General features: G+C 48.7%; 1 protein-coding gene across 4 annotated transcripts; it reads left to right on the forward strand.

Moving 5' to 3' along the window:
• Nucleotides 1–1,205: 1,205 nt before the first annotated feature.
• LOC105186927 (twisted gastrulation protein homolog 1) lies at nucleotides 1,206–11,460 on the forward strand. Of its 4 annotated transcripts, none has more exons than XM_011147454.2 (4): nucleotides 1,206–2,381; nucleotides 8,867–9,096; nucleotides 9,661–9,864; nucleotides 10,175–11,460. In XM_011147454.2, exons 1-4 carry the CDS (start codon nucleotides 2,365–2,367, stop codon nucleotides 10,492–10,494), a joined length of 771 nt encoding a protein of 256 aa, XP_011145756.1. In that variant the 5' UTR covers nucleotides 1,206–2,364; the 3' UTR covers nucleotides 10,495–11,460. The 4 variants fall into 4 exon arrangements, with proteins under 4 accessions (XP_011145756.1, XP_019698647.1, XP_011145757.1 ...); XM_019843088.2 differs by lacking the exon at nucleotides 1,206–2,381 and adding an exon at nucleotides 2,656–2,777; XM_011147455.2 differs by lacking the exon at nucleotides 1,206–2,381 and adding an exon at nucleotides 3,531–3,900.
• The last annotated feature ends 603 nt before the right edge of the window (nucleotides 11,461–12,063 follow it).

Here is a 12,063-nt window from a genome sequence, read left to right on the forward strand (position 1 = left end):
CGATTAATCAAAACATCTCATTGAATAAGTAATTACAGATACGATACCAATCGGATATATGTGTAACGCGCCGAGTGTCCCTAATTTTTCTATTCTTCAAGCTTTCATTCGCCTAACTCAAGTCTAACTCAAAAGCAGATATGTTTCGACTAAAGCCTCGCAAAAAATGATAACGTTCGAGCCAATCGCGAATTCAGTTGCGTGGATCGAGAACGGCATCGCCAGGTCTGTGAGCTCACGCGCGCTTTTGAGAATGATTTCAAACCCAACCAACAAAGCGCAATCTGTTCTTCCAATCAATTGATAGAATCTCTCCTCTTGTCATCGACAATCTCATCGAAAATTCCTCTCGTGCCGCTCGTCTCAGAATTATTAATCGAAACGAGAGTGCACACACGGTGAATACGCGTGAACTCGCAGACTGACCTGCTACTCACGAGCTTCGCTCTCGGACGTGCAAGGGACTGAAGCCCTCGACACACCGAGCCCCCGAAAGATTCATCATGCGGGACCATCCACGAAGAGAGAGAGACGTCTCCGAGGATTTCGGAGTTGGTCCGATCGACCGGCACGATCGAGCGGCCTGGAGCTCTCGGCTCACCCGTTACTCGTCCAGCACGCTCTCCGAGAGGGAAGGTAAGAAGGAGGAGAACGAGGAGGAGAAAGAGGAGGTGGAGGAGGAGGAGAACGAGCAGGAGAGGGTCGAGGAACAGGGAGCGAGTGAAGGAGAGAGAGAGAGAGAGAGAGAGAGAGAGAAACGTGGAGAGGCTGTGCGAGGCACAGGTAAAACAAAAAGTCGAGAAAAAATTGAAAACCAGTCTTATGCAGTCGGTAGTCCGGACTACCCGACCGTCAGCAGACTCGTTCTCTCTCTCTCTCTCTCTCTCTCTCTCTCTCTCTCTCTCTCTCTGTGCTACTCCCTTCCCCTTGCCTATCTCCCATCGCCATCCTTCTCTCGTTTGATCTCAGCCGTTCTCTCATTCGATTTCTCTCTCGCTCTCCTCTTCTCCACCTCCACCGCGAGAGATCCGCGACGGTACAACCACCACCACCACCACCACCACCACCAACATCACCGCGAGAACGCTGCCGTTGCCGCCGTCGCCACCACCTCCTTTTCCTCCTCCTCTTCCTCCTCCACCTTCACCTCCTCCTCCTCCTCCTCCTTCCGCTTCTGCGGTCCTCTCGGTCCACGCTCTTCCTTAATTCAGTCCAATGAGAGCCGCTCTTCGATTCGTCACACCCGCCGACGAATCTCTCTCTGTTCCGTCTGTTTCTCTCTCTCTCTCTCTCTCTGTCTCTCTCTCTCTCTCTCCCTCTCCCTCCCCCTCTATTTCTCTCCCTTTTCAACCGTCTCTCCGTCTCTAATTTTCTTCCTCGCGGCGCGGAGGAGCGGATAAAGATCGACGTCGATTTCCGAAAAAGCGGCTCGAATCGAGTGCTCCTCTCTCGCACGGCTACCTGGAGAGCGCGAACGTACGAAGGAGCGAGCGAGCGAGCGAGCGATCCACGACGCAAGTGCGTCGCGATGCGTCGCAACGCGGTGTCGTAACGCGCGCGCGGCGCGTGCATCCAGACGGTGCGTGACAGTGCGCGTGCGGTGCGCGTGCGGAATTTCAGTGCAACCCTTCCCGGATGGGAGACGCGCGCGCCGGGCAGGAAGAGGATCCTCGCGGATGGAGGAGAGGCCCGCGTCAGCCCGCAAGTTTGTTTTGACGACGGCTCACCGTGCACCGCTGCACTTGCCGCGCGAGATCGCAGCGTCGTAAACACGCGCGCGCGCGCGCGCGCGAGACTCCTAGTGCGTACTCGCGAGCTGGAGGAGGAGAAAGACAGCGTTTGTTTATCGAGTGATCGAAACGACCGTTCGAACGTCGAGCGCGCGCGCAGTGCAATCGACGGGCGATCGTCTCAGCCGCGAGAGTGAGGTGAGAGTCGACGCGCAGGATCGCCGGATTCAATTCCGAGTTTCACGGAGATTCCGCGATCCCGGACGGCCGAATTTCGCAGATCTGACTCTGATACTTCAGAGTGCGAGTGGGCGCAGGTGTCCGCGGGTTTTGCGAACAGTTTCGTAGTCCGTCGGTCCGGGCATTGTCCGCTGAGGGATCCACGGCTGATTAATCGAAGCGATTAATCGGTTAACCAGGACACCCGCGCGAATGCGAGTGCGAGCCTCGGACGGGCCGGACAGCCAGGTTGAAATCGCGAGGGAGCGCGCTTCCTAGAGGATAGAAGGAAGGATTTCGCCTCGGCGAGGAAACATGTCCCGCGGCGGTCGCAACGCGAACCGGTTGCGCGCTCTTAAAATAGTTTCTCACGCGTAGGTAACTGGCGCGCACGCCGCCCCGCCACTGGAACACGATGCCGGAGAGTGCCAGGTAAATATCGATTGACTATCGCCGTTGGATCAATAGATAGATAGATAGATTAGATAGATAGATAGATAGATAGATAGATAGGCAGGTAGATAGATAGATGGATAGATAGATAGATAGATAGATTTCTCGAGAAAAAGCAGAGGAGGGAGAGAGTAAGAGGAAGAGAGAGAGAGAGAGAGAGAGAGAGAGAGAGAGAGAGAGAGAGAGAGAGAGTGAGCACCCGAGAGAGATCCAACGAGATCGCGATCGCGATCGCACCGGATCGCGGCGGCCAGTCGTCTCTGTGATCATGGAAAATAGCTCGGCTCCAATTAAAGAGGCCGATTTCAGCCGTAATTGCCGCGATCGCTGGAAGTCGTTGGTCCGTCGAAAGAGTTACGGAGAATCCTGTGGATGGTTCGTTCCCTCGACAGATATTTAAAAAAATTTTTTTCACGCGTGCCCTCTGATGAAAGTTCGAACGGAGTTCGCTGCGAGAATTTCGCTCCGACGAGTGGTGAAACGCAGAGATTTTCAGAAGTAACCGCTCGTCTCTTCGCATTGCCTCTCCCACCCTTTTTTCCCCGGAGTGTTTCGGCGAAATTTCTTTAACAAGAAGAGAGTTATTTTCGATGAAGAGCGCCGCGCGCGAACAAAGCATGACGCGACCGACCTATTTCTTCGCGACGGGATGGTTTCGGGGAATCGCGACGGGAAGATCGCGAAACCTCAGGATCTCAGCGAGATCGGAGCTTAATAACGATACTTTTGTTTTTATTATGAAACGCGTCGCGATTGCTTATCGATCCGCGTCAATTGAGAGCCGCGCTCATCATCGCAGTCGCGCTCGGTCGTACTTCAGCGAGAACGCAATCGCGCGCGGGCAACCTCGTGCGCAATTATTCTCAATGGCGATCTATATTCTCCGCGGCGGTCAATGCACACTTTTTCATCGCGACTTGCCAGTTCGCGGGAAAGCAAACCGCGAGCGCGCAAATGCCGCCCGCTGTGGTTCGTCGTCGATCGCGCGCGCGCGCGAGCGAGCGAGCGAGAGAGCGAGAGAGCGAGCGCGACGATCAACAGTGCGTGTCGCGGCACGCGTAAATCGACCTTTCCGGGTATAAAGGCCGTCCCATCGAACGCTAACTCAATTAACAGCCGAACGCAACGTCGAAACGTCTGCGAGGATTAAGCGTTCGGAAAAGTCGACTTTGTACACAAGACACGGTTCGACACGGTCAAGTCAATCGGCCGTGACACGTCTTAGATTCACGGGGGGAAGTTGTAAATCCAGGACCGTAGCCCTATTTTGTAGACCAATTAGCGCTGGATGCGATCACGTTTTCGATTCCGGCTTCTTCTATTTACACGGAATTATTGACGTGAGAATTTCCTTCGATGTAAACAGGCATCAAACGAGGAGCGATAATCGGTAACCGCAGTTAGCGGTAAGTGCGCGATAAGAGAGAATACGTTGAAAGAAATGACATAAACACGGCCATTAAATCACACGGGGAAAGTACCGATAGATGCGAGTAAAGTGAGTACATTTCGTCAAGAATTACGTGCCAGTTTGTTTCAACGACTCCTCCGTCGACCTCTTCGAGATCCTCTCTGCAGACATCTGCAGTTTCATCCGCCGCGATATCTAAGAACGAACGCTATCTAAGATCACACCGCTAATCGACGTCCCCGTTAATTGATGCTTCGCGTCAAACGTGAGCGCCGTCTGTGAATCCGACCTTTTCTTCGTCCATCATCAAGATGTTATTCAATGTTATCGCGACGCGTAGTCGCGTTGAAGCGCTAAATGCGCGTCGAGCAGGCGCGGCCTGTTCGATGGCGAACGCCGAGGACTCGATTTCGAGCGAGCGTGCCGCGAGCGTGTGCTCGCGCGACGGTAATTCCTGCAATAACCGAAAATAATAATACCGCAGACGGCAGACCGTAAATGACCGGAGTGATAGCGCAATAACGGCGCGATGCCAATTGACAGCGCGATGCTTCGATAACGCGGATATTTACGCACGAAGGAGGTCACGATGTGACCAGCCTTCATCGAGTCGCAGCAGCGTCGCGCGTCCGCGCGTTAATTCGACGCGGAGTCAACGTCGCTTCTCGATTAGTCCTGATGCAATTTCCCGAAGAAACAACTATCGACCAAGATGTCGCGTGTATACGCTCAGCGGCCGATCCAAGGATCGAGAATCGACGGAAAACGATCGATCCTGCCCTTCGTCGATCCGCGAACCGTTGCATCACAGAATAGCGCGAAAGGTTGACCTTTTCGCGAAATTCTGCTACCACCGAGACGGCAGCTTGAGCGATCCTTTCAGCAGCTTTCCCGAGTGATTTGCGCCGGAGTGATCTATTCGGCTAATCGAATTTTCCACTTGAGTGGGACGGGACGCAATCCCAAATATCGCAACGTGGATCGTCGAATTGAAGAGACGAGTTGCTTGAGCGAAAATTATACAGAGAGAGAGAGAGAGAGAGAGAGGTCTTTCGTACAACTTTCCAAAATTGCAAGAAGACAGCGAATTTTTCCTAACCTAACCTAACCATTCTTCGCGGGTCTGTTCGCTCGCTTCTGGCCGCGGATCCATTTCGCGTCGATTTCGCGAGCGCGGGCGGATCCACACGCGCGCATCCACGAATTACGCTTACCTGCGTGAGGAGGAACGTGTGAGGAAGAAAGGTGGGACGAAGGAGGCACCGGCGCTGATAGAAAATGATTGGAAAGTCTTCCTTCCTCTGTGACGCGAACGCGCGCAACGTACACCAGAGAGCGGACGTAGGTAGACAGCAGGCTGCCGCCTTCTACGAAGGCGATTGGCGTTTGTTATTGAAGTTATTCCATCGCCTGAGGCCACAGAACGAGAGGCGAGGCTGCGAGTAGCAGCAGCAGCACGGCCGCCTGTCCCTGGATGACAAACATCCACATTTCGCTCGAGCTGGAATTTTTATTAAAACCGCGCTCGATCGCCCGTCTCCACGTACGCGGTGTCCCGAGCGTATTCGCGCGGAATCGCGAGGAGACGACCGCCGCGACGGCTCGCGCCGCGCACCGTCCGGGTCCGGGTCCGGGTCCGGGGACCCGGGACCCGAGCGCGACGATGCTGGATCCGCGCGCGACGTTCGTCTTCTAGGCCGACGGCATATCCACAGCGGTGCTTTCCTCAGCTCTCTCTGTATCGTCTGTCTGTACTGTATTGTCTCGATAATCACGCGCTAATGGACGCTCGTAAATTTTCCACGACGGAATGCGTGTAGCGGCTTATGCCGGAAGATCGTATCATGACAAGTCTCACTAAGTAGACGACGACGGCGGCGAACCCGGCACCCGCACCCGCACCCGCACACAGTTTGCAGGGTGCACCAAAACATCGCAACGGATCCGACAATGGTATGCGACGTGACCAGTCCCTTCCCAATTCTGGCGCGGCTTAGTGCGAAAACTCAATCCTCGTCGGCATCAACTTTCCCTATCGCACCTGAAACTTTTCCTGACCTCGCAAGCTCGTACCCTTCGACACATAAACTCGAGTTTAACGACCGTCAGAATCCGTCAGATCCGATCCGTTAGAATTCGACGCGGCGAGAGTGCGGAGAACTTCCGCACATGTCTTCATTTTCACATATATCACGGGGGGACACAACAGGATTAACGAGTGGCTCGCGTTACCGATCGAAGACATCGCTCGCGCGCACTGCCATGAATCGAGAGATCCATGCCTCGAAGCGGCAAACGTCCTTCGAACGAAACGTCGTTACCGACGTTTGCCCGATTGAATCGCCACCGAAAGTCGTTATTGCGTTAGTGGATGATTATCCGCCGACGAGTTTCCCACCGTGGATTTAGAAAAGGAAAAGAGGAGGAAGAAGAACACAAATAAAGTTCAGCTGCTAAAGTGTAACTGCTTACACACAGATATGAAAGGGAAGAGCAGATAATTACCTGAAAGTCGTCGTAGGAGCGTTTCGTGGTGGTCGGTGCACCTTCATTTACGAATGACCTAGGACCCTCTCCAAATTAGAGTGGGGATCCTACCTTTAAAACTGACGACTACAGGTCGTCCCTCAAAATCCTTGTGAGTCTAGCGCGAGCAACTGTTCCATCAATTCTGTCATCTGGCAACGTTGGGAAAAGTGAATTACTAACTGCTGTAAGTTAATAAGAAAGCGATCGACTAGACAGAATATAGGGAAGTGCAGCTTATTCAGTGTGTGACACATGATAAATGATATCTGCAAAGTTTCCATTGCGTCTGAATATTCGGAAGTTTTGAAAAGCCAAAGCAGGATACATGTGTACGACGTGCATGGCATATAACCGACAATGTGTGTGAAGTGTACATATAGATATACGGAAACTCCAAAGGAATAAACTTTGTAAATCTCATGTTCATAAAGTGCAGGAGTTTATGTGAATATTTTCTGAATCGTTTATCGCTGTCTTCGGAATCTTCGGAATATTCTTCTATTCGACGTCAAAGACTCGAGACTATAAGATAAGGAGGTATTAAATTGTTCGGAATACGCTGCTTCTTTCTTTCTTTTTTTTCTCTCACTGTCTCTCTTCTCTTTCTCACGTTATTAGTAAATACTACATCTGTACCGATTTCAAATAATTTCAAAATACACCAAAACTAGCCTGCCTGGAGACTGGATAAAAAAAAAAACTAGATTGCCTGGAGACTAAAAATCGATTAATGACGCAAGTCAAACATCTCTGAAGAGCTTATTATATAACTCCGATATATTATATAAGATATTTGAGATTTCTCTGATACACGGTACTCCGTATTCCGAATATGACATCTAGAGTAACGTTTAAACGAAAATATAGATATGATATAAATTGTTGTTATGTATAACTCACGTTACAGACAATATTATTTTCCTAACGGAACACAAATATACGAGAGAATGTGGAGCTCGCAACCGACAGCAACGCTTGATATTCGATCGTGTCGAGTCTGTCGTGCCTTCTCGATCACCGTGTGTAACAGGTCGTTGCGATGGAATTCTCTTCCAATAATAATTCACCCGAGATATCGTAGGACGCGATTATGCACGATATAAATAGAAGCTTAATTGGCATGTTTGAAAGGTGCAATTATTGTACGAACGATCATTTTGCATTCGATTAATGTCGTCTTTCTCCTTGTCCTCCTCGGTATGTCGGCAAGTTTTTAATGCTCCCGGGCATGTAATACGCGCGTGTACGCACCTTACACCTACCTACTAACTCGTCTCGAAAGCGAAGAGCACGATCGCTCTTGGTCCGCTCGTGAAAATGTCTGAAGATGACAATCGCTTTCGTCGCGATAGATCTTTGTATTTTAGTCGTGATAATGAACACAGATAATGAACAAAATTCACATTCTCCAATTTTTCTGCATCAAGATAAAAGTAAAACAGCGTTTCAATTTTTCCTGGGAACAGGAAGATTCATATTTTTCGACAAATGTTCGCGCGTGAGAAATTCCTTCCGCTTCAGCGCGATCTCTTGAAAACTGGAGAATTCCATTCATCCACTTTTCTTCTTATTTTACTGTAAAATTTCTCTCTTTCGAGCGGTGGAATCAAATTCTCTTGCAAAGAATTCTCGCGAAGATTGCGAAGAGTCGCAATCTTCGCAAGAACGTGGCTTCATCCGGCCGTTCGCTTCCGGCAGTTACGACTTTAAACGAGGCACATTTTTAATTCTCGCCGCGGCGCGGCGGTCCGCCGCGAGTTCCGGAATTTCCGCAATTATTCCGTCAGGCAGGAAGCGAAATCACTTCCACGCGACAACGGCAACAAAGAGGCCCCCGAATTCGCGAAGGCTTAAACGAGTTTAAACGGTGACCTCGGTGTTATCCCTGGAAGAGAGGAGCAACATTACGCTGATTGCTCGGGTTATAGTCGTGTCGCGTTGCTAGAGGAGAGGAGACTGAAATTTCATTCTTTTAGCACGCGTTCCCCGCTTAATGACACCCTGACTCACGTACATGAATATTCTTAATAATCTTAATCGGGCCTCGTCCGCATAATCGCCGCCCTCCTCGCCTCCCGGTAACACACCATCCCGGCAGTGGCGCGAGCCGGGAGACATTATAATCGCACTTATAATTATAGAGTGTTTCGTGTCTGCGCGTAAACAATGATCGTGGCCGACGTGGTTGGCTTCTACATATGCGTGCCAAGGAAAAAAGAAGCGGAAAGATCATACGTGTTATTTCATTATCATCATATAGATTCACGTGGACGACGGTCGTGCGATTCTCGGTTTATAATACTGCCATGAGACAAAATTCTACACTCTTTGAGATTTATAACACACAGATAAAAAAGAGAAAGTCTCGTACGTACATATGCGTACGGAAAAACTAATTTTCAACGTTCCGTGGATATATCGGGAGGGTCTATCATGTGTTACGAGAGACACTTGTGACGGCAATAATACTTTTGCTGAATGGGCCAAGGGATAAGAAGAGTAAGTCGAGCCGATTTTGTTTCAGCAACAAGATGGGCTTTAGCGCGTTGATCAGCACCGTGACTATTGTCTGCATTATACTTATGATTACCGTGACAAAACGGGCAGAAGCGTGCAATGAGGCAGTCTGCGCAAGTGTCGTGAGCAAGTGCATGCTCACGCAAAGCTGCAAGTGCGACATGGACACCTGTACCTGTTGTAAGGAATGCTTCTCGTGCCTCAGCTATCTATACGACGAATGCTGTTCGTGCGTAGGTAAGAACTGCGTTCCTGTACGAGAGATAATCGAATAGAATCTAATCCGATATATCCAAAAACTTTATCAGATTTATATTATCAAGGCGTTCTTCAAGGCGTAAATACAATAGATGTCACCGAAAATCATGGAAACAAGAATGTAAGATACAAGAAGTCGGACTCTGATAGTCCGATAATTGCAAAAATCGAGATGAAATATAATTGAACTATATGTATCTCTGCCTACTTTTAGAGAGAGAGAGAGAGAGAGAGAGAGAGAGAGAGAGAGAGAACAGAGAGGCGATAGGAAATAAAAAATTGAGTAAAATCACCACGAGATTCAGATCGCTTTTAATTTAACGCGACACGCGACGTGAGCAAAATCGCTACGTACGTATCGGACTGATTTTCTCTCTCAATGATACGGCAGCGTGTATTTTCCGCGAAAAAGTAGGCAGGTCAATCCGGCTTGAACCGCCTACTCAATCGGTTTTCATCCTGCATTCCTCGATAAGGAAGGAAACGACGATAATATCGTTGCATCCTGTATATGATTGCTAACGCGTCGGATTGTGCGCGCAGATCTCTGCCCGAAGCCAAACGTCACCGAGAACCCGTTGAGCAAGAAGTCGCATGTGGAGGATTTCAACGAGCCGGTGCCAGCTCTCTTTCAGGCGCTCACCACCGAGGAGGATCCGCTCCAGCGATGGATCCCCTTTACTTTTCCCGTGGATTATGACCTGTCGCTGTTTCACTCGAAAGACAAGGATATGACTTATCATATGCGTGAGTATCGAGGGTCAGTGCAACGTCTACGTAGAAAATTACGCGCAAAGTATAAGCGCAAAAAGTTATTACATAAAATCAATTATTTCTTTATTTATTCAATGTCCAAGTCATCGTACATCGACATTTGTCCCGTCTCCCACGCATGATCGACCACGATGAGACCACGAAACAAATTAACGAGCATAACAAAATTATTCTATCTATGAGCGTTCGCGAGCTCGTCGAGAACGTCGTGAACGACACGTTGCTCGACACCGCAGAAAGGATCGGGGAGACACAATAACACGACATACTTTGAATGCCGCAGAGACCAACCTCGACGGAGAGTTGCACGCGCTGAAGCCGAACGTGATGACAGTCAACTGCACAGTCGCCTTCATGGCGCAATGCATCTCTTGGAACAAGTGCAGTGCGTCCTGCCAGAGCATGGGCGCCACCAGCTACAGGTGGTTCCACGACGGCTGTTGCGAGTGCATAGGTGACACATGCATCAACTATGGGATCAACGAATCGAGATGCTTAAATTGTCCCTTGAAAAAGGAGGAAGATGACGACCTGAAGGATCAGTACGACGATTACGGTCAGGTGGAGGACGATCTGGTTGATGACGAGGTCATCAACACTTAGTCATCATCAGACCGGCGTCTCCTGCTGCAACAAAGACCTCGCGAACAGTGTTTCGCGAGTGATTTTTAATCGCCGAATCCCGGCACACGATACCCGATGCCGATTGTACGTTACGGACGTGATGATGGTTGGATTGATATTAAAAGGACTAATATTTTTATTGTTTTTTGTTATTGTGTACGAAGATGCCTTTCGGAAGTTATCCTGAATTTTGTGCACTTGAGAATTTTATTCGTCGGATATCAGTCGACGCGACAGGGTGATTCTTTTAAGACTCACCGCGGTTGAGTTCACGCGCTCCAAACTTCTGCTTTCAGAGCTCGCAGTTGTCGCAGAGTTGCGATCTGTGCGACCGCTTACGAGCGATCTTGAACGGTCGCGCTCATCATTCAAAAGTGAGTTCATGTTGTCTTTTTTTTGTTATCTACGAGCGACGATCATAGTGGGACAAAGCAAATCTAATTTTTTAAGAGCTCGAGAATCTCAAACGTGGAAGTGTACAACTGCTAAAGAGAGATTTGCAATAAATTTTATCACTTAAGAGAGTTAACTTAAGTTTTAATATAACATTAAGATGCAACGAGGTTGCCGGATATAAGTGACATTCTTCGCGTTTCGTCGAGAAGCGATCCAAGTCTCCAAGCTCGGCTTGGCCTCCGTATGCAGTTACGCAATATGTAAATGTGCGTGTAACCTCTTGTCTTATCCGCTTTTTTTTTTTTTTTTTTTCTTTAAGAATATACTAGGTTATCGAGTTCTCTTTCGAGCTTAGGTTATCGAGAGTCTTGATTATCGCGCGTCCGTGCCATAAGTAAAATTGTACATATATGTCAAATCGCTCTCGATCAAACGTCGAAGTCGTCTTACACACGCGAGATCCCTTCGGGATTACCACGAGCAGGGGAGATAACAAGTGAATGAAGCTACGTGTATATTCTTGTAGATACATGTGTGTATACGCTCGCGATAATAAAGAAATCTTCGGAAATTTCTGAACGGCACTCTGCGTATCTACGACGATATCTACGATATCTCGCTCTCGGAGCAACGGAGAAATGTTTAACGATCGCGCGTGCAGGCGTTTCATTACCCGAACGGGACATGAGAGATTTAAGAGCAACGCGTTCGCAAGCGAATCTAACAAACGACAAAATTATAAGAAACATTTGATGACCAATTTTGAATGACAATCGTCAAATTATACGTAATTATGTAATGTATCATAGATCTGTGAATCGTATATGTGTATATATATATATATATATATATATATATATATATGAGATGACAGGGCGTACACAGGGCGTTCATTTTACGGACGTAAAACCGGAGTGTTTCATTTCGTAGTATTCGTTAGGTTGACACAGAGACCTACCTAATTCCAATATTACGATATGCGCTCTCTGTCTGTCGGCGAAATACATCTCGCCGACGAACCTTTCGTGTCGCGTGGTATTTCATTGGTTTATAGCAAAGCCGTAAATGTTACGAGCATAATATTGGGAGCACCCTGTATGGCGTCTTTTAAGTATATATATATGCAATATGTAATATTATATATATTATATA

Source organism: Harpegnathos saltator, unplaced genomic scaffold (genome assembly GCF_003227715.2).
Source record: "Harpegnathos saltator strain DR-91 unplaced genomic scaffold, Hsal_v8.6 scaffold41, whole genome shotgun sequence".
In the NCBI taxonomy this organism is placed as follows: domain Eukaryota; kingdom Metazoa; phylum Arthropoda; class Insecta; order Hymenoptera; family Formicidae; genus Harpegnathos; species Harpegnathos saltator.